This window comes from Chiloscyllium plagiosum, chromosome 37, assembly GCF_004010195.1.
Source record: "Chiloscyllium plagiosum isolate BGI_BamShark_2017 chromosome 37, ASM401019v2, whole genome shotgun sequence".
NCBI lineage: Eukaryota > Metazoa > Chordata > Chondrichthyes > Orectolobiformes > Hemiscylliidae > Chiloscyllium > Chiloscyllium plagiosum.
The window spans coordinates 27,569,361-27,596,010 of record NC_057746.1 but is presented as its reverse complement, the minus strand read 5'-3'; the positions used below and the strand labels follow the sequence as shown (position 1 = coordinate 27,596,010).

Below are 26,650 nucleotides of genomic sequence, written 5' to 3'. Positions count from 1 at the left end.
GAAGCACTGCATGCATTTCCTTTCAAATATTATTGCGATTCCCTGTTGCCTCAAATGAATCTGTTTGCAGTAAAATCTCAGGTAGTGCATTTTAATTCCCAGCACTAGCAGCATGGAAAGGATTTTCTTCATGTCGCTCGTGATTTTGTTTTGCCGATTACCTGAAATCTATGTCCTTTGATGTTTAGTCGTCCCCTCAGTAAAAGCATTTATCCCTATCCATTCTGTCTCATGGTTTTGACTAACTGTCAAATCCTCTCATTTTTCTGCAAGGAGAACATTCCTAACCTCTCCAATCTATATATATAATTGGAGTTTCAAAAGAGTTTCTGTAAAACATAAGAGCGAGGTATAAGTGCCATAGGTCCATTCGAGCATCCTTCAAAATTCAATAGTCATTGTTGATGTGGTTGTCGCCCCAATCATACTTTCAAAAATATATTTAAATTGACCATGGATAAATTTAAAGATCCAATCTCCACTATCTAATGAGGAAAAAATTCAACAATGTAATGCCCATTTGCGAGAAATAACTGGGGTTGAGTTGATTCATCTCTAACACCGTGATGTAGCGGCACTTTGCGCCTGTAGAGAAATATTACAGACAGGAACATACCCGGGTTCCTGCACTTTACAGCTCATTTAATCTTGCAAAACACTGTCGCCAATTGAACTTCTGTTCTCGTTGCTTTCTTTGTCGATCTAACGGCCTCTTAGTCTAGGTGCCGTGTGCACAGCCGGAATTTTAAGTTGACTTCCTTCTCCACCGGTCTACCTGGGATTCGTGATTTTTAAAATCATTTTATTGCTCCGACTGCAGAAATTATTAATGATTTTTAAGTTTATTGGGTATTAGTTTCCCAAATGTTTAATGCCATAGCAGTGGAATAAAGTCAAGAAGCTGTTTTACAGTTAGAACTTCTCTCAGTAAGAAATCCAGCTTCCTTATATCCCTAACAAAAAACAGACATTGTTGGTGAAACTCAGCAGGTTTGACAGATCTGCAGGCTGGAAAGATTTTGATGAACTAACAGCAGACCCGAAATGCTAGCTTTGTTTTCTTCTCACTTAATTTCCTAACCTGCTAAGTTCAACTAGAAATTCCTGGGATTTAAAAAAAATCAGATCTCCAGCATTGTTCTTTTTATTAATTCCATACATTGAGTGATTTCACAGGAAAGTCGTGCGCGATTGGCCTTGATTTTCTGAAACGAGATCACATGTAGACGACGTGATTACTCTACATTCCTGTCAACCGCAGGAAACCTTCCATTTTTTTTTCCCCATCAAGAACATGTCTTATGCATATGACGGATGGCTGCTTTCAATACCTGCCAACGGACTAACGTTCAGACTCTCTGAGACAAAAAAAGTCCCAACGGTTTCGTTTTATGAGTGCAATTCATCACTTAAACAGAGACCCCTAGTTCCAGAATCTTCTAAAAGAGGAAACTCACTCTACATATCCAACATGTCAAGACCCCTCGGGATCATGTTAGATAGTGGGAGGTGATGATGTAGTGATCGCTAGATTAGTGATCCAGAGACCCATGTTGAGGATTCAACTCCGTCCATAACAAACAGTGGAATTGGAATTCAAAACAATCTCGAATTGAAAATCTAATAATTACACTGAAAATCATTGTAGATTCTTCGAAAACCTTGTTTGGTTCACTATTATCCTTTAAGATAAGGTAAACTGAACCATATGTGACTCCAGACCTACCGCAATATGGCTGACTCTTAATTGCCATCTTAAAGTGCTCCACACACCTTTCAGTTGTATGAAATCACTAAGACAGCTCCAAAAATATGTATTTCACCTGGATGAGCCTCCTGGTCATCGATCCTGGCAATAACAAACTCAGTCCTGTGGTTCCTGCACAATACTCCTTACCAACATCTGTAGCCAGTGCCAAAATCGTGAAAATTTTCTCAAGCAAACGATTGACATTGTCATGCTTACAGAATCGTATCTCATGCACCATGGCCCAGGCAACACCATCACATTCCTGATGATGTTCTTTCCCACTTGCAATACAAGTATTAGAACATAGAACAATACAGCACAGAACAGCCCCTTCGGCCCACGATGTTGTGCCGAACATTTGTCCTAGCTTAAGCACCTATCCATGTACCTATTCAATTGCTGCTTAAAGGTCACCAATGATTCTGACTCTGCCACTCCCACAGGCAGCGCATTCCATGCCCCCACCACTCTTATGGGTAAAGAACCTGTCCCTGAGATCCCCCCTATACCTTCCACCCTTGACCTTAAATTTATGTCCCCTTGTAACACTGTTGTACCCAGGGAAAACGTCTCTGACTGTCTACTCTATCTATTCCCCTGATCATCTTATAAACCTCTATCAAGTCACCCCTCATCCTTCGCCGTTCCAATGAGAAAAGGCCTAGCACACTCAACCTATCCTCGTACGACCTATTCTCCATTCCAGGCAACATCCAGGTAAATCTCCTCTGCACCCTCTCCAAAAATTTCACATCTTGCCTAAAGTGAGGTGACCAGAACTGCACACAGTACTCCAAATGTGGCCTAACCAAGGTCCTGTACAGTTGCAACATCACTTCATGACTCTTGAATTCAATCCCTCTGCTAATGAACGATGATACTCCATAGGCCTTCTTACAAACTCTATCCACCTGAGTGGCAACCTTCAAAGATCTATGTACATAGACCCCAAGATCCCTCTGTTCCTCCACCTGACTAAGAACCCTACCATTAACCTTGTATTCCGCATTCTTATTTGTCTTTCCAAAATGGACAACCTCACACTTGACAGTGTTGAACTCCATCTGCCACTCCTCAGCCCAGCTCTGCATCATATCTAAGTCCATTTGCAGCCGATATCTGCCCTCCTCGCTATCCACAACTCCACCAATCTTCGTATTGTCTGCAAATTTACTGACCCACCCTTTGTCTCCCTCATCTAAGTCATTAATAAAAATTACAAACAGAAGAGGACCCAGAACCGATCACTGCGGAACTCAACTTGTAACTGGGCTCCAGGCTGAATATTTACCATCTACCACCACTCTCTGACTTCGACCTGTTAGCCAGTTCTCTATCCAACTGGCCAAATTTCCCACTATCCAATCCCTCCTGACTTTCCACATAAGCCTACCATTTGGAACCTTATCAAATGCCTTACTAAAATCCATGTACGCTACATCCACTGCTCTACCCCCATCCACATGCTTGGTCACCTCCTCAAAGAATTCAATAAGACTTGTAAGGCAAGACCTACCCCTCACAAATCCGTGCTGGCTGTCCCTCATCAAGCAGTGACTTTCCAGATACTCATAAATCCTATCCCTCAGTACCCTTTCCACTACTTTGCCTACCACCGAAGTAAGACTAACTGGCCTGTAATTCCCTGGGTTATCCCTATTCCCTTTTTTGAATAGGGGGACAACATTCGCCACTCTCCAGTCCCTGGTACCACCGCTGTAGACAGTGAAGACGAAAAGATCATTGCCAACGGCTCTGCAATTTCCTCTCTTGCTTCCCACATAATCCTAGGATATATCCGATCAGGCGCGGGGGACTTGTCTATCCTCAAGTTTTTCAAAATGCCCAACACATCTCCCTTCCTAACAAGTATCTCCTCTAGCTTACCAGTCCGATTCATACTCTCCTCTTCAACAATACGGTCCCTCTCATATATAAATACTGAAGAAATGTACTCATTCAGACCTCTCCTATCTCTTCCGACTCAATACACAGTCTCCCACTACTGTTCTTGATCGGACCTACACTCGTTCTCGTCATTCTCATGTTTCTCACATACGCATAAAAAGCCTTGGGGTTATCCTTGATCCTACCCGCCAAGGATTTTTCATGCCCTCTCTTAGCTCTCCTAATCCCTTTCTTAAGCTCCCTCCTGGCTATCCTGTATTCCTCCAACGCTCTGTCTGAACCTTGTTTCCTCAACCTTATGTAAGCCTCCTTCTTCCTCTTTACAGGACACTCAACCTCCCTCGTCAACCAAGGTTCCCTAACACGACAATCTCTTCCCTGCCTGACAGGTACATACATATCAAGGACACGTCGTATCTGTTCCTTGAAAATTTCAACGACATCCTTCCCTGACAGCCTATGCTCCCAACTTATGCTCCTCAGATCCTGTCTTGCAGCATCGTATTGTCAGGATGTACAGTTGAGAGGGAGTTGGCTTCAGAGAATTGACTTTGACTCTCAATCCCTATGAAGTCTTATGACATCAGGGTCTAACAAAAGAAGGGAAACATTGTGTTGATTATCACTGATGTCCACTCCACCCACTTCAGTTTGTGAATCAATACTCCTTCATATTGAACACAATTTGAGAGTGGCAAGGGGCACAGAATGTACTTTGGATGGGAACATTAATTCCCACTGAGTAGCCCCGCAGCGTCTTGTCTGGCCAAGCTGGTAAAGTCCTAAAGGACACAACTGCTAGACTGCGGCTGCACCAAATCAGTCGGGGGAGTGGGGGGGGGGGGGGGGGCGGAGCAATTGACCTCATTCCTCACCGCTATGCCTACCATCCTGCATCTGTACAGAACTGTATTTGTAAGAGTCACCACACACTGAGCGCCACTAGACACGCCCCCAACACGTCTCCACACGCCCCCACCCAATCCTGCCCCACCATGCATCAGAAGATGGAACGAGCGCAAAAGGAGATTACGAGTAATCTGTCGTTGTATCTGTGCCGGCTCTATGCCCGTTCCATGCTAGCTGTAGTGTCGAGAAACAGCCTTAAGGTGGCGGTACATCATCGTGTTTGAATTGAATCTTTGCCCGACTGCTCCGATTAAAAAAATCCCTTTTGACGAAATCATAATCATCTTAAATAATTTCCACTGTGTAAGCATGATTTAATGCATTTAACTGCACTGAACTTCAGATTCTGGATATTGATAGCGGCTATCACAGCTCATCGCTCCCGAATTCTTTCGCTCCTTCTACGTCACAGTCACCAAGAAATGACAATAGAGTTTACACTGGTGTTTCAGCCTTTGCCATGTTGGTAGGATGCTGAGTAGGCTATGGGGTAAATTTGTTGTGTCACTCGGATTGAACAGTTGGGGATGTAGTTTGCCCTACCTAAGCAGCCCTCAATCTCGTAACTAAGGATTTGCATTAGGCGAGACATGGAGCGAAATCAGCAGTCCCACGGTTGGTTGGCTGCTGTCTAACAATATCTGGGAACTAGACATTCATAGTAACGCCGTATTAGTGGGGAGTTAGATGATGGAATATATCTGACTGCTCTGTTGGATTGTTTAGAGAGTTCGGCAACAGGAGAACGGTTTGGCCTGACGTCTTTCAATGGATATTGCACTAAAGATAAAAATCACGCAACACCAGGTTTTAGTCCAACAGGTTTAATTGCACTAACTGCACTGAAGATGACACTACAAACAAAGCACAAGCCTTACATTTCAAAAAGAGCCATTCATTGTCGATGCTGAAACCCAAGTAGACTGCAATGCAGGTAGACTGAGAAGGAAGATAGATTTGCTACAGGAAGGATATCATTAAACTGGAGAAAGTTCAGAAAAAAATTGATCAGGATTTTTCTAGGAATGGAGGTTTGAGTTACAGAAATAGACTGCATAGGTTGGGATGTTTTTTTAACTGGAGCGTAGGTGATTAGGGGTGACCTTATAGAGATTTATAAAATCGTGAGGGGCATGGATAGGGTGAGTAGCAAGGGACTAGGGTGGGGGAGTTCAAAGCTACAGCGCATATTTTCAATATGAGAGGAGAAACAAACACGGGGGTGGGTAACTTTATTTTACACAGAGGATGGTTTGTCTGTGGAATGAATTGGCAGAGGAAGTTATGGATGCAGGTACAATTACAACATTTAAGATACATTTGGCTAAGTACATGAGCAGGAAAGGTTTGGAGGGATGATGGCCAAACGCAGGCAAGCGGGACGAGTTTAGTTTGGGAAATGGCCGGAGTGCATTAGTTGGACTGAAGGCTCTGTTTTCATGCTTTGCAACTGCTGCTGGCATAGAGTAGGGTGGGGGTGGTGGGTATGAGTGGGATACTATTTCACGAATCGGTGTCCACTCGATGGATTTGCTTCCACGGGGATTCTATGAAAAGAGGGGTGAGAAATTTCGTACCAAACCTAACCTGAAGACCGCGCAGTAATTTACTTAATGGACAAGAAGATAGTGCAAAACAGTGGAATCATTCGATCAAGTGCTCTGTCATTTGATATCCGAGACTCCCTGTCCTGTGGCTTGAAATAAGAGTGGACTGAGGTAAGGAAGCATGATTGCGGGAGGCGTTTAATAGTAGATATGGTAGAGATGAGCCCAGTCTGCTCCGGGAATTCGAATTGTTGTGACAACATGCGACGTATAATCGGGAGAATGATAGTGAAGGCTCCAATGGCAGAAATCTCCCTCCTATTCCCATCACCGCCTGTTATTGGCATTTGCTAAAAAGGTTTGCGGTTTGACCCTCAGCTGGCTTTAATTTTGCGATTAGCGCAAATTCTTCGGGTCTTGGGGTGAGTCACAACTATAGAACTCATGCTTTAGAGGCAGAGATACTCGCCATAAGCTGTCCCTGAGTGTTTTCCAATTATATAATCACAACTGAAAATTCGCATCTAAATCTCACTCAAATTCTCGCTTTAATTGCATTATCCATCTTCCTAACAGGAGCTTCAGCAGGAGAGCAAATGTGCATCAACACATCAACTGTTGAACGACAGCAATGTCAGTTGATAGGCGTGTACACACCTGACTGACTCTCATAGTGTTGCTGAAATATTGAAACATGCTTTCAGTTCTTTTATTTCCTTGTGGGACTTGGGCGCCGCTGGCTGCCCAACATTGCATTGCCAGTCCCTAGGTATTAGAATCCCTCTAGTGTAGAAACAGGGCCCTTTGACCCAACAAGTCCACAATGACCGTCCGAAGCGTAACCCGCCCAGACCAATTCCGCTACCCGTTATTTGTCTCTGACTAATGCACCTCGCCTACACATTCCTGAATACTTTGGGCAATTTAGTATGGCTAATTCACCTAATCTGCACACCTTTATATTGTGGGAGAAAACTGCAATGGGCAAACGTCACACAAACAGTTACCTAAGGCGGGAATCGAACCCGGGTCTTTGGTGCTGATAGGCAATGGTGCTAACCACTGAGTCACCTAGCACCCTATACAGTTGCCTTTGAGAAGGTGGTGGTGAACTGCCTTCTTGAAATGCAGCAGTCTACATGATGCAGCTGGATCAAAAGTGTCCCTAGGGAGGGTTTTCCAGGATTTTGACACAGCCACATTGAAAGAACGGTGATATAGTTCCAAGTTAGGATGGTGAATGATTTGGAGGGGAACGTGCAAATGGTGACGTTCTCATGTATCTGCTGCTCTTGTCCTTCTAGATGGTAATGGTGCTGGGTTTGGAAGGTGCTGTCTGAGAATGTTTGGTGAATTTCTGCATTGCATCTTGTAGATAGTACACACTGCTGCTACTGAGTGTCGGTGGTGCAGGGAGTGGATGCCTGTGGCAAGTGGTACCAATCTAGAGAGCTGCTTTATTCTGGATGGTGTCAAGCTTTTTGAGATTCGTTGAAGCTGTATCCATCCAGGTAAGTGTGGTGTATTCCATCACACTTTGCAAATATTTCGAAATGTGAATCAAAGTAATAAACACTCCGGGAAAACTTATTTTATTTATTCGTGGCATGTGGGCGTTGCTGGCTAAGTCAATATTTGTTGTCCAGTCCTGCAAAACAGAAGTTCATCTTTTGATGGAATACTTTCCACTTGAATGGAGGAATTCGGCTCCAACAGCATTCAAGGATCTTGACAGCATCCAGGCAAAATATCTCGTTGACTGGCACCACCAGTACCAGTTTCAGCACTTATGTATTCCTAATGCCACTGAAGGAGCATGGCAGCAGGGTGTCATTCATCTGTCACACAACTCTCCAAACCGGCGACCCACCACTTCAGAAGAAGGCAGTTGAATCCCTGGGATGCATTTAGATCTAGAATGCTGTTAGCAAAAGAGTTCCAAGATTTTGACCCACTGATGCTGAAGATACATTTCCAAGTCAAGATTATGTGTGGCTTGGAGAGGAACTTGTTGAGGTTAGTGTTCCGAACCATCTGCTGCCCTAGCCCTTCCAAGCGGATTAGGTCACGGGTTCAGTGGGTGCCGCCGTCTCTCACTTCCCCAGCCCCTCCCAACACGAAATGTTAATTTAACTTGACAAATTTTCATTTTTCAATTTCATTTTAAGAATTGGTTCTTTAATTGATTACTGTAGATGATTTGACAGCTCATTTTTAACTAGTATTCACCATAGTACAAACTATTGAGATGTCGTGCATCACGTTGACATTTCTTACGAATTCGTCGACGAGACGAATCACAAAATCCTAAAGTTTTCGGTTACTATTTGATACTTTTACTATAAAACAAATGAAAACGAGATTGCAAGCGCGGATATCACCCACGTTCTTTATTGAAGTTAGCATGCAAGGTTTGAACAGGCATTCCGGGGTGATTTTGTGTAGACTACATACGGATGGATAGGATGGGACTAAAATTCTATATGGTTCTTTAATGCGTGGTAATGGACAACTGCATCTGAAAGGCCATCTGGATAGCGTATCGTGTTCAGGACATTGTTATGCTTTACAAAGTCAGAATGGGGTCAAGTCAAATCAAAAGTGCTTCATTTCGTCATCTTTGCACAGTCTATGAAAGAAAAGAATTAGCTTGTTACAGACCGATGCAATTAATTTTAAACATTGCACACACCATGTAGCCGTCGTTGCAGTTACAAGGCAAGGGCGCCTCTTTCTATTGGTATAAACACCATGTACAGGAACAGTTGGTTCAATGCATTTGACTTGAAAGTGAGATTTCTCATCTGTTGCACGTTTTAAATTGAGCTGCAGCTGCAGTTACTTTCACAATAACAAAACAGGGGAAGATCATTCGTCCGATTGAGTCCACTTTCTCGTTCAATGACATTACAGCTGATCAGGAATTGGCATTCGGCCTATTTTTCTGAATGCACCCAGAAATCCTTAACTCATTTGTAGATCGTAGATCTGTCTACCGCATCCTTGAAAACATTCAATGTCCCGCCTTTACTGATGTCTGAAGAAAAGAACTCAAAAATTTCAACGTTCTGAGATTTTTAAAAAATGCTCCTCATTTTCATCTCTTACTGGCGACCACTTACATTCAAATTGTGCTACCTTGAGATTCCTCATTGGGAGGATAGGTCTGTCAGCATCTTACATGTCAAGTCACCTCAGAGTCAGACGTATTCAACTAAAAACACTTATCATCCTTCTGAACTCCAAAAGGTATAGGCCCAACCAACTGAATAATTCTTTAGATAAGCTAGCCCTTTTATCTCAAGAATTAGCTGAGTGAAACTTCTCTAAACTGCCTCCAATGCAAATGGATCGCTCTTTAAGAAAGGAGATCAAACTGGTACACAATACCCTAACTGGGATCTCACCAATCCTCTATACTTCGTAGTAAGGTTTACCTACGTTTATAATCCATTCAGTTTGCAATAAAGGTTGACAGTCCATTTGTCTTCTAAATGTTTGATATACCAGCATTCTAACACTTTCTTATCCACGCACAAGGACACCCAGATCCTTCAGTACCACATATTTGCAGTTTGCCTTCATTTAGATAATATTTGGCTTTTATGATCTCACCAAAGAGAATAAAATTCTATCGACCAAGTTTTGTTTGCCCAGTCACTGAACCAATCGATATCCATTTGGCAACTATTTGTTTCTTCACAATTTGCTTTTCTTTTTGTATTTATGCATGTGTCAGCAGAAAGTTTGACCCCTTAAAAAAGGTATTAATATAAATTGTAAATATTTAAGATCCCAACACTGACCTTGGTGGCATTACACTAGTTGGTTCCTCAACCTGAAGGTGACCCAATATGCTGTTGCTACTACCTACTCAATCATCCATCTATGGTGCTGTATTGCCCCAACTACATTGGGTACTGATCTCTTTTTAGTTTAACTGGAAGTATGTGATTGCTACGACCAGTTATACTTCTCCTGAGCATCTGGAGTCAGAATATTTACCTTAATAAATACTAGTAGCATTTTGGAAACATTTTGGAAACAAAATGCTACTAGTATTGAGTGTTTTAACATGATTCTGTTGGCAAATATTTTCACTTTTGCCCCGCATTCTCCAGTTTAAGCGCACATTTTTATGATCATTCCTTCAATTACAGATACAGATATTTCGTGCTTAAAGCTTCTTCCTACCATTCGAAAATGTGACACTTTTTGTTTCGCTTCCTCGCCCACAACGACAGATTTGAAGAATGGATTAATCTTTCCTATCCATGGATTAATAAAACTGATAGATTTTTAATTATAATTTTGAGTATTAAAATGACATGCAGTGACATTCCACGGGGATCAGTGCTGTGTCCTTTATTGTTTGAGATATATAAGCAAAGTAAATGAGAATATGGGATGCATGAATGGAACCGACGATAAGTGAGTTTGCAGATAATACAAAGATTGGTTGGGTGGTTCACAGTGAGGAGGAAGCTGGTAGGTTACAAGAGCACATAAATATTTTCGTCAGATGGGCACATTGCTGGCAGTTGGAACTTAGTCATGGAAAATGAGAGGTGATACATTTTGGCAGAAAGAGCAAGGTAAGCAAATGCTCAAAAAGGACCAAGACGCTATGAAGCTCGGAGGAACAGAGGAATCTCTAGATACTTGTCCACGGATCCCAGGTTGATAGGGTAGTTAAAAATAAATACGGGGTACTTGCCTTTATCAGTCACGGCATAGACTTTGAGATCAGGGAGGTGGTATTGGAGGTGTACAGAATTATACTTAGGCCACAGCAGGAGTACTGTGTGTAGTTCTGAGCACTACACTATAGGAAAGATGTAATTGTACTGGTGGAGATATGAAGGAGATATACCAGGATGTTGCCTGGGAAGGAAATTTAATCTATAAAGAAAAACTGGATAAGCTCCAATTCTTTCCTCTGGTTCACAGAAAGTTGAAGGGAAGAGGTTCATAAAGATGTCGAAGTTTATGGGGGGTGTAGTAAGGTGAATAGAAAGCAGTTGTTCCCTTTAGTTGAAAGTTCAATAGCAAGTGGCATAATTTTAAACCGAAGGCCAGTAGCTTTAGAAGGAAATTGAGGAAAGGTTTGTTTTTCACCCAGAGCGTTGAAGGAATCTGGAATGCATTGCCGGGCAGGTTATTTCGGGCGGGGAAGTTCACAACATTTAAAAAGCTCTTGGACGAATACTTGAAATGTGATAATATTTAAGGGTATGGGCTCAGTGCTAGAAAGTGGGACTAATGCAGGTGGTAGCATACCTTTGGTGGTACCTCCTCCATGGACATAAGGTCTCTTCTGTATTAATGATTCTATGATTCCGGTTGTGTTACAAACAATGAGTTTCACCAAATACATGCTACTCTTCTTTAATGTGGTTCTGAATAATATTTAAATTTTTATCCTCCGACCTGGTTTTCTGAGCATATACATATTTATTGAGGATATTGAAAGCTAAGACATAGAACATATAACCTCCATACCGGGGTTAAGCATGTCTATTACTTGTTTCCACACTCGATATTGGGTCGGTCCTTTAAATGCTCCCAACGTCAGACTGCCTTCTGTTATTTTTGGCTGGTAGTCTTCTTCATTATTACTAGGAATGCAAAATATTTAACATTCTAATATAAAACAAACATTTCAACATGCAAAATCATAATGTTATTTTGGGGAAGGGGTGAGGTCATGTCATACCTCTGGTCCACGGACATATTCTCCTGAAACAGACAAAAACAGAAATGTTAGCACACAACAGCCCGATGGCAATGCACAAGCAGAATAAACAAGACACAAGTTGGTGGTAAGATGGCAATTGTTATCACAGATGTGTCAATGGATGTCTGCGACAGAAATTTGTGCAAGCAAGAATAGGGTCAGCAAGAAACAGGAATGTGTTTAGGAAGTAATCAAACTGTAAAATAATAGAAAAGTGTACAAGCAAAAAGAAGAATAGTAAAGACGTTGAAAGTACCACATCAAAATGTAAACATAAGAACATAAATCAGGAATAGACCAATTAATCTCTTAATACAGTTCGTATTATGTGCATCTTTAGGGTGATATAATGTTCAACTGTAAGATTAACTGCACATTGTGAGGCCAGACTAAATTGGCTTGGATTTTACTCAATGAAGAAATGAAAGAGGAATGGGAAAATAGGCTGTAACACAATGATAAGTTCATCAAGTTTAGATCGTACCTCTGCCCCCATGTTTGCCTCTGGTTTTGTGTTTGCTTTTTTTCTCATTTCTCTTTTATTACCCTTAAGTTGCATTGGGCTGGCAGGTATACTGCCCACGAGACAGATCTTTGGCATCTTCACTGCTGTCATCACCACTCTTGCACCACAAACCTTTCTCTCTTATTCCCACCACCCGCCATCCGCCATATCACATACCATATATTACTTTCCTTGTCCCATCTTCGTGTATCAGTTGCAGAATTACTGTTGCATTTGGAAACTTAAATTCTATTTTCTTCTATCTGTCTGTCTCGCTCTCTTGCTGCAAGCATGCTACCAGATCTGCTGAGCATTTCCAGCAGTTTGTTTTTCTTTTCCAAAGTTCCACCATTTACATTATATTGCCTTTGAATTACTCTGATGTCAGTGCCTCTTTCCACCAATCAAATTGATTCCAAAGCAGTGCTGAATTTGCTTTATGTATTCCAAGTTTGCCTCATTGCCCATTTTCTTAGTAAAAGAGGGAAAACAACGCACACCTTGCCCTGATGGTAGTGAGTTCTGAAGCCAGTAATGAAGGTAGCAGAAGGTTTGGAGCAGGAACCATAGCATGAACAGTGCATGCACTGGGACTGAAAACATAGTGAAGACCAGCAACAAGGGAACCTACTTTTAGACAACTGCGTGTATTCAGTGAGAGCACATTTGACCCAATTAGCGATCTTACCATGAGTAAAGTAATTCCGTCATCCGTATTCAATTGCATCTCGATGTCTGACACCTTTTGCTGAGTGTCCTGCGAGTTGCCTTGGATCTCTCTTAGGTTTGTCTCCATTCTGCCTAAAATGTCGTCCTTTTCCTCGTTTAATTCTTTGACCAAGATGCGCTCTTTCTCGTCCAGCAGGCTCCGCAATTTGGAAAATTCAGTGAAGATGAGGGCCTGCAACTTGTTCGACTGCTCCTGTAAAGAGAAGACTGATTTGTTAAGGGACGAGCAGAAACTATCCGAGGTCACCAGGACATTGATGGCCACATAGCGCGTAGGAGGAGTTCAGGTGTGGACACATGGAGTGTCCAATACACCACCGGTACAGGTATTACAGTTTAACTTTTACCTTAATTTCAGAAATGGTTTCCTGTTGCTTAAGTTCAAAATCTTGAAAAGAGGTTTTCTTCTGCTTCAGAGAAAATATAATTGTGTTGATTTTTTCCTGAGGAAATGAAATCGACATGAAGACATAGTTAAAGGAGGAAAGACAGGGGAAATTTCTGTTAGTAATGCGACTCAAAGTGCTTACCTTGTACATGTCAATAGCTTCGTTCACCAGCATGAAATTATGGGACGTATGGCTATTTTCATCCCTCCTATCGAGACAGTTCACGCAGATTAGTTTCCGTTCCGTTTCACAGAACAACTTCACCTCTTCCTGATGCTCCTGGCAAAACGGGTGCTGTCCCTTTTTTCCTTTCTTCTCTTCTTTCGGATCCACGCCTCTCACAACCAGATCTTCCAGTGGGTGGCTGGACTGCGGCTTTCTTTGCTCAACAGTCGTCCAGCATTTCGAGCAGAAAATACGCCCTTCCCTTTGACTGTTGGACGCAAAGCAGTCGACGCAGGCGGTATGTCCGCACTCCAGGACCACCCCATCCGTAACCATTTTATTGCAAACAGGGCAGTCCCGGTCAACTGTCAAGCTCTTCCTGGGGTACTTAGAGGTCATCGTTCAAACTGTCTTCACCTTTGGTGGCCGCTGGTCTATCAAACTTATGCACTGCGGACGAAGTGAGCGTAGATTTGCTACCAGTGTGGTGATTTTGTTTTTGCTCTTCTGCGCATGAGTGATTTAGATCGTTGGCTGTCTTTATAAAACTGGCAACTTTCCATATTGGAAATGCCAATAAGCTACCCCTGGCGCATCTGAGGGGAGGAGCAATGCGCTGATTGGAATCACTGTCAAATGCCTGATCCAATGGGTTTAACGCACATAGATTGAATCCGCGGTAGAACTCTGGTGAAAATGCTTCTGTAATGTCCCTTCACACCCCGCCCTATCGCCCACGTGAGAATAGGCAAAAGAGATTATCAGCACCTGTGCTCAATATGAAGCGAATTCTACACTCCCAGAGGAAATGAATTGAATTGGAAACACACAGAGGGACGGGAAATGTTTGAAATTTCCTCGATATCGGCGATGCAGAGATGCTGGAAAATAGGGAAGCATCAGAGGGAATATGGGGGAAAGCTGCTTTTTCCCGACTTCTGAAGGTCTTTGCGCAGACAGGACAAGGGATGGGGGAGATAGAATTCCCGGGATAAACATCACCTGTTAGCAAGGTGGATACCAGCAACATGCCGAGTGCCCTCAAGTACCGCCAGTGTTCCTCTGGTTTATCCATCCGCTTCCGCTCTGGACCCGGGAAAAACTCCTCGACAAATTGCTTACAGATTCACTTTCACACTAACCATTTCACTGCCGAGATTTCTACTGCTACCCCACCCTGTTAACCCAAGAGTGCATGATCCTCCCTTTTGCAGAAATTTCGGATCAATGTCCCTAGATGTTAGTTAATCTGGAAAATCTAGTCCAATTTGTGAGGATAGCTCGGGAATTGGATGGTGAGACCTAGATCGGACAATTTCTCATGAGCGCATGCAGTTGACGCTCAACACTCGCCAGCATCCAATGAAATAGCAGAGTATATTTGACGAGTTAGTAGAGTCAGAAAGTCACAGAGATGTACAGCACGGAAACAGACCCTTCCGTCCAACTCGTCCTTGCCGACGAGATATCCCAAAGTAATCTAGTCCTATTTGCCAGCACTTAGCCCCTATCCCTGTAAGCTTCAGTAAGGAAATTAATTATTTTTTCCCCCTCTCTCTCTCATCGTACACTTTGCCCCACGCTGTGCGGAAGCACAACCTGGGGGGCAGGGTTCGAATCAGAATAATTTCGCAGATAATCTGGAAAATTGAGTTACCAGTGGTACTTTAGTAGATGAATCATTGGTGCGACTCAGAGCTGTCCGTCAAACAGACATATTCAGGAGCAGCCTCAATGGTGTTGGACTCAGGAATCTAAAGCTCTGTCCTGAGTTCACTTGTTTCTAGAAGTAATAATAATAAAAAAGAGATTTCGAAGCAAAATTTAAGGAGTTTTTTTGGAAGAATATTTACTTTGAAATTTGAATAGAAAGATGTATGTTATTTGTAATTTTAATTCAATGTGCAATTTAATTACAGAAATGTCCTTTGTAAATACGTCAAGGCATTTTTTTTTTGTACCTTATCGGAATTTCAGTGGGAGGAGCATTTTCGTTGAGTACTGAATTCAGCAAAATAATCTACTTCTACGTTCCAAGTAGGTTTATTAATTTAGTGCAAAGAATGGCCATAAGCGCTGGTAATCGACCAGAGCTTGGCTCTAAACGTCCTTGCGATTTTGAAGTAACCATCGCTATGCAATGTTGCAATTCTAAACAGGCATTTTGTAACAACACTCAGTTACTTTGAGACTGTGCTGACCTTGCTGAGCAAGTTATCTGCATCAGCAGGGTCAGGAGTCATTTGTTTGAAGCAACAATGAAGCACGTAATCTTATCCAACACTCGAGATCTAAATATCATGGAAGAAGTCTATTCAACCCATCCAGATCGTCACCGTTGTTTGCGAAAGCAAGACAAAATACCAACACGCCCAGCCATTCCGCCCTTTATAATTCGCGTTCACCATAAGTTAGCACTTCCTCTCCAAGTATTTTGTGCAAAAGCTTCAGAAGGTTACTACTGAATTGGCCTCCGCCGTCAGTTCTGGCAGCAATTTGTAAATCATATTAACACCATGTAAAATCTATGCCCCGCACATGTCAATGGTCTTTTGCTAATTGCTTTTGTTGGGGCAGCCGGTGGCCTATTGGTGTTATCGCTAGACTGTTGATCTAGAAATACAGGTAATGCCCCCGGGATCAGGGTTTGGCCTACATCTGATCCAGACAAACAGCATTATGGCTGCTCTCTTGGCAGTTAGGCAGGGCCAATAAATACTGGCATGGCCAGCGATGCCCAGTCCCATGGATGAATTTTAAAATTGTTGGGTCTTCCGAGTTACTCCATGAGAATCCTTCATTATTGTGAGTATGTCTGTTAAATGTTTACTTAAACTTCTCCAAATCCAATGTCCCAGCTAGAACCGGAAACTTGAAAGATATTTTTGAAAAGTCATGCTAATCGTGTGGCATATACTGGCACAGCAGCAATCTTCTTTTGTAAACTATATTCCATCTATAGCAATCATTGGTGAATTCAGTTCCAGATCAAGCAAAAATTGTAGACTGCTAAGAAAGTAATTGAATTTGTCCATTGCTTCTGCAATATGCTTTAAATATTCGTAAGACGTTATAGGCCATTGCAACTTTAGACACTTGGCTTATCGCAGATTGAGCAGTAGGATAGCTCAGAGACCAAGCCCAGAGCATTCCACCACAATTCTCGCCAGTCTTACGATTTTGTGAATAAACGACAGATGTAATCGCCCAACGTTATGGTGCATGGTTAACCCAGTGGTTTTGGTTCTCCGTTTTAGAAAATATGGCAGAATCCAGGTCTTGGCTTTTTTTCTTGTCAAGGAATGCAAAAGGATTGTCCGGCAATGAAGGCCCGTTAATCGTCCCGTCGATATTCAGTTCCGTTGCGATCAACGGATGGCGTGGTGCCGAACTGGTGGTCAATGGTCAATTTGACAGGCGAACCAAGTGGGAAGAAAAAGAACCTTGCCCCGTTTCCTGCCCCTGTTCATCGACATTGGACTATCTGAAATTAGCAGGTAGTGATAGAACAGCCGGCCAATGAGTGCAGCCTCAGACAAGATGACCAGAATAACAGGAATAAATGTAACAACACATTTTACACTTTTCCTCCAAACTTCCAAGCCAAACAAAAATCCCCTAGGAGAAACAAATTAAACGAAGTAAGCTTGTATATGAAGGGTCAATGAGAGGAAATATTTCCAAGACTTCCTTTCTGTAAATCCCTCAGGGACTTGCAGACAAGAGAAAACATTGATCACAGTTGCACAGATGTGTGTATCTTAGAGAGGAAAACTGGAGAAATTGGAGTGAACTGATCTTTCTCCTTGTTCTTGCAAGCAGGCTGTTGGTTGTATGCGCTATATGAAGACAATCTGGAGTGGCAGCCTCACGAAATAGGCTATGAGCTGAGCCAGATTTTCCCAGCATGGACGGCAAGTAAGGAGCTGATAAATTCCTTAGCATTTGTGCCAAATTGTCAGGGTAAAAATTGATGGTGATGTGTTGGCAACATTACTTGACTAGTGCTGCACAGACTCTGCCTGCAATCGTCTAGGGACACGGACTCAATTCCGATCACTTCAACTGGATTTATATTCATATTAATAACAAAATGCAAGGGATTGAAAGCTGATCTCAGTGATAAATACCATGGATTGTAGTGAAGCCAACACATCTGGACAACGTATCTGGTTCTCTGATGAACTTTCGGGATGGGAGCAAACTACTTGGCCTGGCCTGCATCTGAAATCATGCTCGTAGCAACGTAATTATCTCAAAACCCGGCTCAACAAGCTCCATGAGCTCTAGGGCAATAAGGAGGGGCAAAATAAATCAAAACCGACCGCCCCAGCATCCTTTCGACAGGGGAGCTTCCCGATTGTACACATGCTTTAGGAGTAACGGCTCCTGAAAATCGTAAGTATTGGCGAGCGCAAGGCTGAAATTCACTACCACAGTCAGCAAAATATGAGCCATTGCAGAAATTAGATGGCTATTGTGTTTTTTCAAAACAAAACAAGCTAAAGTAATGGGACATTACAAACTCTCTCAGTAAAATTAAGTCCTTCAAAGGTCAACCAGGAAATCCGATGAACGAGCTTATTTCCCCGAAATTGCGATCTGTTGAGTAACGTCAAAGTTAAACTTAACACCACTGTTGGCATTTCCAATAAATGCAGGAATGATGTAAACACGAGCTAGTGGTAGTGTCCCTACCTCTGACCCCGCGTCGTGGGTTCATGTCCGACCTGTTCAAGTGATGTATCATAACATCATGAATTGGGTGATTTGAGAATATCTAAAATATAAAGGAAAACCAACGAAGTTCACACAGTATAGTTATACCTGTATAACATGAACGAGGCAATTTGAAATTTTATTTCTTCAAACATTACTAGCTTGGGGAAGGTCAATCAATGATCTGGATTTTTTTTTAACTTGGATTAATCCTGTTTCCGAACCAACTCGGTCTGAGCGCCGTTAATCCAACCACACCCCTTGCCTTGAATGAAAAAAAATGCGCAATTCGCTTGAGTCAAGACCAGGAGCCATGTCCTTCCCTTCACCATCGCTCCAACCCCACCCCCTCACAAACGCGCTGGAGAAGTCGCGAGATAAGCGCCAGTTCTTCCCTGGCAATTCTTGCTGAAAGCTGTAAGCTCTTCGGCCAAGCAACTATTATCTCTGATACCAGAGCGGAGAGCGGCGGGGCGGCCATCATTGCGCAGCAACAGCGACGGTGAATGCAATTGGAGGCAGGAAGCAGTGGAGCCGGCCATGGCTTCCGGATCATCAAGTCTAAGCTTAGGAGATGAACTGAATTGCCCCATTTGCCTCGATATCTTTGTCGATCCAGTGATGCTGGAATGCGGCCACGATTTCTGCCGTCAGTGTATCTTACAGTGTTGGGAGAAAGAGAAAAAAGCCTTCTGTCCAGAGTGCGGGGAGGTGTTCCGTGAAAAAAACCTGAAAGCCAACCGAGCTTTGGGAGTCCTGTCCAACAAAATTCGGAGCCTGAACATTAAGCAGACAGTGGAGACCAGCAAAGTTTTCAACCCCTTCTGTGACGAGCATCAGGAAGAACTGAAGCTGTTTTGTGAAACTGACAAGAAATTGATCTGTGTGATGTGTCTGGACAGGAGAGATGGACGGAGCCATAAATCACACAACTTTATGCTGATAAATGAGGCGGTCGAGATTTACAAGGTAAGGGAGGAAAGGTTGATGGTTTAGTTCTAAATTCGATGATTTGTTCATTATGTGCAATTTCACGAGTCCCTTCCTCCCCGTCTTTCTGCTGCAGGAGAAAATGAGAGCGAACCTCCAGGCGCTGAACCAGAAGAAAACTTCCATCCAAAATGTCTTACTGAAGCAGCAGCAAAGTATCTCGGAAATCCAGGTAACATTGTTACCCTGTGGAATTGCTCGGGTGGGGTTCTGTTGTGTTCACTCCAGAATCACAGGGCATGGTTGCCTCTTCTTTGTTTGACGCAGGAACAGTCCAACATTCTGCAGAAGCACATCTCGTCAGAATTTACCAAACTGCGCACGGTCTTGGAAGAAAAAGAGCGGGCTCTTGCCAAAGAGCTGGGGGACCAAGAAGAGGACATCTTAAAGAAAATGGAGTCCAATCTTCGGGACATTCAGGAGCATCTGAATGAAACAGATGAGAAGCTATCGAGTGTCCAGTCACAATTAAATCAACAAGATGCCTTTTCCTTGCTCAAGGTAAGAATCCTTACGGGTGCTAGCCAAGTCAATGTGAATTGTCAGGGTGTCCCAGATGGTTAAGGGGAACTCTGGTGGAAGTCAGGGTGACGTTGTTAACGAACAACATGTAAAGGCTTTCAATATTTGAGATTATTATTTCTTTAATTCCTTTCACGGGATTTTTCTGACTCGTTAAGAGTGCTCAATGTTTGCAACTATGGAACAGAATACAGTAGTTCCAGTTCAGGTCTATTGGAAATTATATGCTAAAAGAAATTGGCGGAAGTTGAAATGGGGGCTTGGGAGATATGTCACAGAATCACGGAATTGTTCCAGCGTAAGAGACAATTCGGCTCATCGCTGCTGCACCGGCTTTTGGCGTTTGCCTTTCAGTTAGTGATGTTGTCCAATTCCTTTCCTTGTGAGACAACTATTTTACCATGCCTCTATTGAAGCTGCCTCCACCATCGTCTCAGGTGGTGAATTCCAAATCGTATCACTCCCTGTCTGCAAAGTTTTTTTTTCCCCACATGTCGCTTTTACTTTTTTTTACCAATTCCTTTAAATCTGTTCCGTCACATTTTCCATCCTTGCATGAATGGAGACAATGTCGCTCAATCTGCTCTGCTCCGCTCCCTAGTGAATTTGAGTACATGCGTCAAACCGACTCCCCGTCTAGCTGCTTAGCCATTTGGGCAATTTCTCCGATGTTCACACTGAATTCTAGCCGGAATGTTCGAGAATGGCTTTCTCCTGACATACTATAATTCTGGCTGCATCTCTCAGTTCAATTCTGTTCGTTTAAAATCCTTATCTATGCCTTTCACACTTAGAGTCCCAAATTGCTTTAAGAGGTCCTTTCTCCACCTTTGAAAATACTCCCAGTGGTAAGATCAATATAATTCAAATTCACTCAACCCTCAAACGCAGTCTTTGAAGATCTATCATAGCTTTCATGACGTTGTGGTATCTTTCCCCAGGGCGTTCTCTGACTTAAAGAATAACTCAGGTTTAAAGTCAACAGAGAGCTTGAAAAGACCCAGAAATATCCCTTTGCTCCGGTCACTGCATTTCTCCATTGCTGCCATTGAATTTAAGATATCAGATCGAAAACAATAACTCAAGTATGATATTCTCGATGTGTGGCTCTTAATTTTCGCCGCTCAGCTGAATAGCGGGTTTTAGAATAACAATAGTTTGCCACAAAAGAAGAGGGAATCCATCCGATTCTGAGCTTGAATACAGATGGAGGAATGTAGAAACAACTCCATTGCTCTATTCTCACATTCTAGCTCTGTTTCCGCTCCTCCCCAACTCCGCGCCCCCTCTCCCCCACATCCCGCCCGGGCTCCTCTCCACCCCAGATTCAGTTGTGCGACTTAGTGACTATATTTGCTCCCCCTTGTCAGTCTTTGAAAATTTTTAAAGCAAATTTACAAGGAAATCAACGAACTCTATCTGTGTAAGACATGTGGGTCAGAGGAGATTTCTGGCCATAGCATTGAAGTCACGACTGTTTGTCCGAGGGGATGGCCGATTAACTCATCGATGTTGGGTTTATCTTTGTCACTCCAATAAAGCTGAAATTCTGGCATCTGTTAAATTAAGAAACTGAAGAATCCAATACCCGCTTGTCCATGAATAACAAAAGCAACTATTCTAGAGCGTTCGAATTGGAATATTTGTCCTTAACATTTTGTTTTCATGAACACGTTTCTATCCCTTGGGAGTTTATTAACTGGGCTGGTGAGTTATTGACAATTTCACTTACACCACGTGCTCTACGGCCCAGCTCCCTCGTTAATTCGAGTACATGCATCAAGCCTACTCTCAGTCTAGCTGCTTAGACATTTGCAAAATTTATTTCAAATGTGGAGAAGTGATTCCTTAAAGCTATTTGGGACTGTAAGTATGAAAGGCAGAGGTAAGGTTTTGCATGGCTCATCACTGTCATCTGTCGTTTGTTTACTTTCAGGAGGATCCAGATAAAGGGAAGAGGTATGCATCGCATTCTATTCAATTCGTGGACTTATGAACAACAGTTCCAAATTTTACTTCATATTTTCAGTACCTAACCTTTTCTTTTTACATTATTAGCGAAGGGAGTTATCTGAATACGGTCACAGAAGGCAAACTTCCTCTGGGGTCATTCAAAGGACCTATCCAGTACAAAGTGTGGAAAGATATAATGGACGTTATTAACCCCGGTAAGCTGGCATTTTGTTGCCAAAAAAATAAAACGATCAGTGAGTGCAGTAAATTCAAATACACGAGGCAATGGAAATTGAACATGACTTCTTGAAACCTGTATATTTAACTTAAAACAGGCATATAAAGGACCGACATGCAAAGACACACAGTAAGTAGAAGAGCATAGCACAAAGGGAAAACAAATGGAGATCTAGAGTCCAAGATTAAAGTATAACAGCCTTAAGGTTTTTGGAAACAGAAAACACAATGGAATGCAATCTACAAGTTTTTCCTCACTTGGGGAATAACTAGCTAGTTGATGCAAAATAAATATCTCTGCTTCAATTTCTTGCAAAAATTGGAACATAACAGACCAATGCAATGGCACAGCAAATTCGGACTATCTTAACAGGGTCGAACTGCTGAAAGATTAATGAACTCAATTTCAAGATGCCTTTGTCAGTATGCATGGGTTTTCCCTTCAAGTTTGACACAATTTGTTTTTGAAAGACAACATAGACTCTGTTTCCATCGCTGAAATATATATTGATTTAAAACAAATATCTCTCCTTTCCTCAGGTGTTTTTGTTATTGGATTAGAACTTGTGTAAGCTGGTTATTAAACCTTCTACAAATATTAAAGTTCTCTCTTTATTTGTTTTTCATTCAGGGGTTCACGGGAAGGCCCTTTTACGATTTGAGTACACTTTCTAATTCTCTCCAAACTAACCGTCTCTGTCTTAACGAAAGCAACCAAACAGCGTTGGTCTCTTTGTATGGCTGATCACCCCTCTGACTGTCACTCTTGCAATGCAACTATCAAACCCTTCCAAGGCCTTGGCATCTTTCTCATAACGTGCTGTCCAGAATTGGACGTAAAATACCAACTGCGGCCAAACCAGGGATTTTCCGAGGTTGAGCACACTTGTGCCCCATATTTCTGTTTTAAAAGCCAAGCTGTTAAAAGGATTACCCTCCCGTTTTTAAAGACATTTGTACCTGCATTTCTGGGCTTTGCTCTGGCCACACTCCCTCTTAATCTTTGACAATTCCGTTTCTATGACATCTTATGCTACCTTCAAAAACAAATCACCAGCCCCTTTTTGGGTTAAATTTGAATCTACCGCATTCTTGCCATTTTGCCGGCCTTCCCGTGAACCCCTGAACTCTTTTACCTCCTCAGGCATTGTTATATTCCGAGGTTTATCCCTGATACAAAATTTGGCATCTATGCTTGCGGTGAAGTGTTGGTTAATGGGAAACAAGAATGCAAAACAGTTTGCTGACTTGCTCTTGTCCGTTTTGCCCTGCGTCTGAAGAAGAACTGGACACAAACCTGTTTAATTACATGAGTAGTCGCGCAAACAAAGTACTGTAACGCCAAGAATTTGTTTTTGCACCACCGATGACGTTCGTACATTATATCTTGGGCGTGCGAAAAGGAAACTGATTAGATTAGCATCTACAAAAAGCAGGATTGCTGGTCATCAGAAAACGTGCTGTCCAGTATCTAAAGGATAATTTTAACGTTTGACTGATCAGTGAATTGAGCGATACTCAAATGGTCGCTGTCAAGTCCGTAACCGTTTTCACTTGAATTAATCTATTTCTGTCACCCCGATTTAAGAACTTCTGTAAATGCAAACAATTATTATATCAATTTATTATATAAACACCTTTGCTGTTTAGTCAGACCATTCTACACTTGCTTTTTGCACATCCCTAACATGTTGAATCTTCCTGCACAGTAAATGGCTGAATGAAGAGGCCAACCTGTTGTTGCCTGCTTCCTGACACCAATCAAAACGGCTTTTACCACAATAGCCAGTAAAGAGGATCTGAGAATCAGAAACGTGCGTTACATTATTTGAATAATAATTGTTAACTTTCTCTCAGAGACCTATTATTAAAGACTTACCAGCTTGGGACTAAAGATGGTGTCGAAGTGGCCGAATTTTATTTTTCAGATGAAACCTTGAACGGGCGTGACATATCCACTGGCGCCTTGTGGAATCGACAAGGAATATTGTAAGCGTCCAAGCCTGGTGGGAAATGTGTTTATAATTGCTTCCCTATTTCTTGTCCGTTCCAGAAGGCGCCATATTTCCTAAGATTAAGACTTGACCCGAATCAGTTAGGAACCAGATTCCCGCCTGAAAATGGCAGTCCTGTTTTGTACCTTGAAGTTTGGTGCCATTTCCATGACGAGTGGACGGAGCATGCGACTCTGTCAGTGGATATCAGTATGGAGCAGTTGGTAAAGCATGGGAGAGAAACTTTTTGTTTAATATCAGTGAAACCAGAAAGCGCAGGGATATCCCCTCCAGTTGGACAGAAAATATCGAGACTCGCTCAGGTTCGGAGATTTCACTCCCTTTACGCGGAGCTACCAAGCACAGCTATTGGACTTTCAGATGCTTGGTTCACCCTGAGAAGCCATGTTGCACACGAACGCACGTTCGACATGGGAACAGTATAGGAAGCACGGTAGTAGTGTCAATCCCTAAGAATGGCTTCTAGTCTCCCGCCAACTGAAACGAATATGTGCGTCACCGCTGAAGGTAAAAGCCACCGCAGGTTAATATTTCAAGGGAAAAGAAGCCAAGCTTCCATCCTCGGTACTATCGGCCCTTTTCAGTTACCTATAGAAACATAGCGAGTCCAACTCGTCTTGGATGTATTCAGTTTAGATCTGGTCCCAAAATCTGTGACGTTGACCGCTATGTCATTGAATATACCATGAGTTCTGTAGAGGTTAGAAATTGGAATATCAGTCTGTCTGCTTCCCCGCTCACGGAGTTTTGCTCCATTACTTATTGGCCTTACACATGAACCAAACTTGTTCGACTGTTGTAGTGCTTGGGGTGCTCAAGACTTGAAAGGAATCTTGAAGGTCTTGAAGGACTTGAAGGGAATGCCTTTGAAAATAACAGCTATAAGACTTTAGGCTCAACCCGACTTTCTTTCTCATTGTGTTGAATGCAGAGCTACTGCCCACGACCAATTTTTACATTTATTTTCATTTTTACATGTGCATGCCTGGAAAGGGCAACAACTGTTTCTATCCCCAATTCCCTTAAACTCAGAGACCTATCAGACCATTTCAGTGGACAGTTAACATTAAACTACATAACTGTGTGTCCGGTATCATAGGTAGATCAAACCCGAGCAAGGACGGCAGTTTCCCTATTCTAAAGAAAAGCAGCTGCTATTTTTTAAATCAATGGATGTCAGCCATCATAGTCGCCATTATTAAGACTAATTTTTAATTCCATAGTTTTTTTAAAAAATGTAATCAGCGTGTTCTTAGATGAGATTACAGACCTTTGGAGCAAGTGGATTTTGAACCCGATGGTCCTGGCTCAGCAGTAGGGACACTACTACTGTGCGATAAGTGTCCTAGTTTCAGACTTGCTGTGGTCGAAATCAACCTCCGCCAGCTGCAGTGATGGATTTCAACCCACGTGACCAGATTACTCGCCTGAGCCTCTCCAGTATAGTGCACGACAGCCGCCCCACTGCCAATACCGTCGACCCCAACCTCCAACGCATTCACATCAATAAATTTAGAATTGCCACAATTTCAAAACTTTATTTAAAAGGACAATTTAAATAGTTTACCCGCGCAACTACCCTCCCGATGAGTATCAGGTAATTTCGGACAGTCAAGAGTGTGTCCTGTGTAAAATTAGATTCCCTGCTGGGTTCTTCCAGAAATTACTGGGTTTTTTTCCTCAATGCACGGTAACACGCTTCTTTACAAAATCGTTGACGAGCTATTTTCTTTCATTTTCTCTCAGCACCTGCTGCCCTGACTCTGGATCCGAGCACAGCGCATCCCCAGCTGGTTCTCTCCGAGGACCGGGCCAGTGTCAAACTTATGGAAAAAGCGCGGGCTGTCACGGAACCTGCGGAAAGTGTTGATCGCGAGCTTAGTGTCCTGGGATCCGTCGGATTCACGTCAGGGCGACACTACTGGGAGGTGAACGTGGGAAACAAAACAGCGTGGGATTTAGGCGTAGTTAAAGATACCTTCCGAAAACGGGGGTCGAGGTCGGCACAAGATGCAGGATATTGGATTTTTGGGATGAAAAATGGCAGTGAGTACTGGGCTTCCACAGCCAATCCCACACGTATATCCATAAATGCGAAGCCCAAGAAGGTCGGGGTGTACCTGGACTACGAAGGTGGACAGCTGTCTTTCTACAATGCAGCCAACATGGCCACCCTGTTTACTTTCACTGACTCATTTTCTGGCAAAATGTATCCTTACTTCAGCCCTGGTTCTAACGATGACAGGAAAAACTCGGATCCTCTAACAATCAATCAAATCAGAAACCTTTAATAAGCACGGTCGTGGTATTTATTTCTTCAGAGCCCATTGTAGACAGGTTTTACTCTCGAATATTTATGTGTAATAAGCTCAATTTTAGATAGGTTTTTAACTTATACGGTTCGAACATGCTTGTCTCCGGGGGCCATGCTTCATTTTCACCGTCTCCACCACCGTATTAGTGAGGTCAATGGAGGCTGAATTTTCTAACAGTCTCCTCCTACTGCTATGCGACTCCCTACGCTACTAAGTTAAAAGTCACACAACACCAGGTTATGGTCCAAGAGGTTTATTTG

The 26,650-nt window shown here is 42.6% G+C and overlaps 1 protein-coding gene across 1 annotated transcript; it reads left to right on the top strand.

Annotated features, from left to right (window-relative positions):
* The first annotated feature begins 18,898 nt into the window (after nt 1–18,898).
* Nucleotides 18,899–26,366, top strand: LOC122541535 (zinc-binding protein A33-like). Its single transcript, XM_043678363.1, has 6 exons — nt 18,899–19,327; nt 19,425–19,520; nt 19,616–19,849; nt 21,807–21,829; nt 21,929–22,038; nt 25,822–26,366. The coding sequence occupies exons 1-6, from the start codon at nt 18,899–18,901 to the stop codon at nt 26,364–26,366; spliced, it is 1,437 nt and encodes a 478-aa protein (XP_043534298.1).
* The last annotated feature ends 284 nt before the right edge of the window (nt 26,367–26,650 follow it).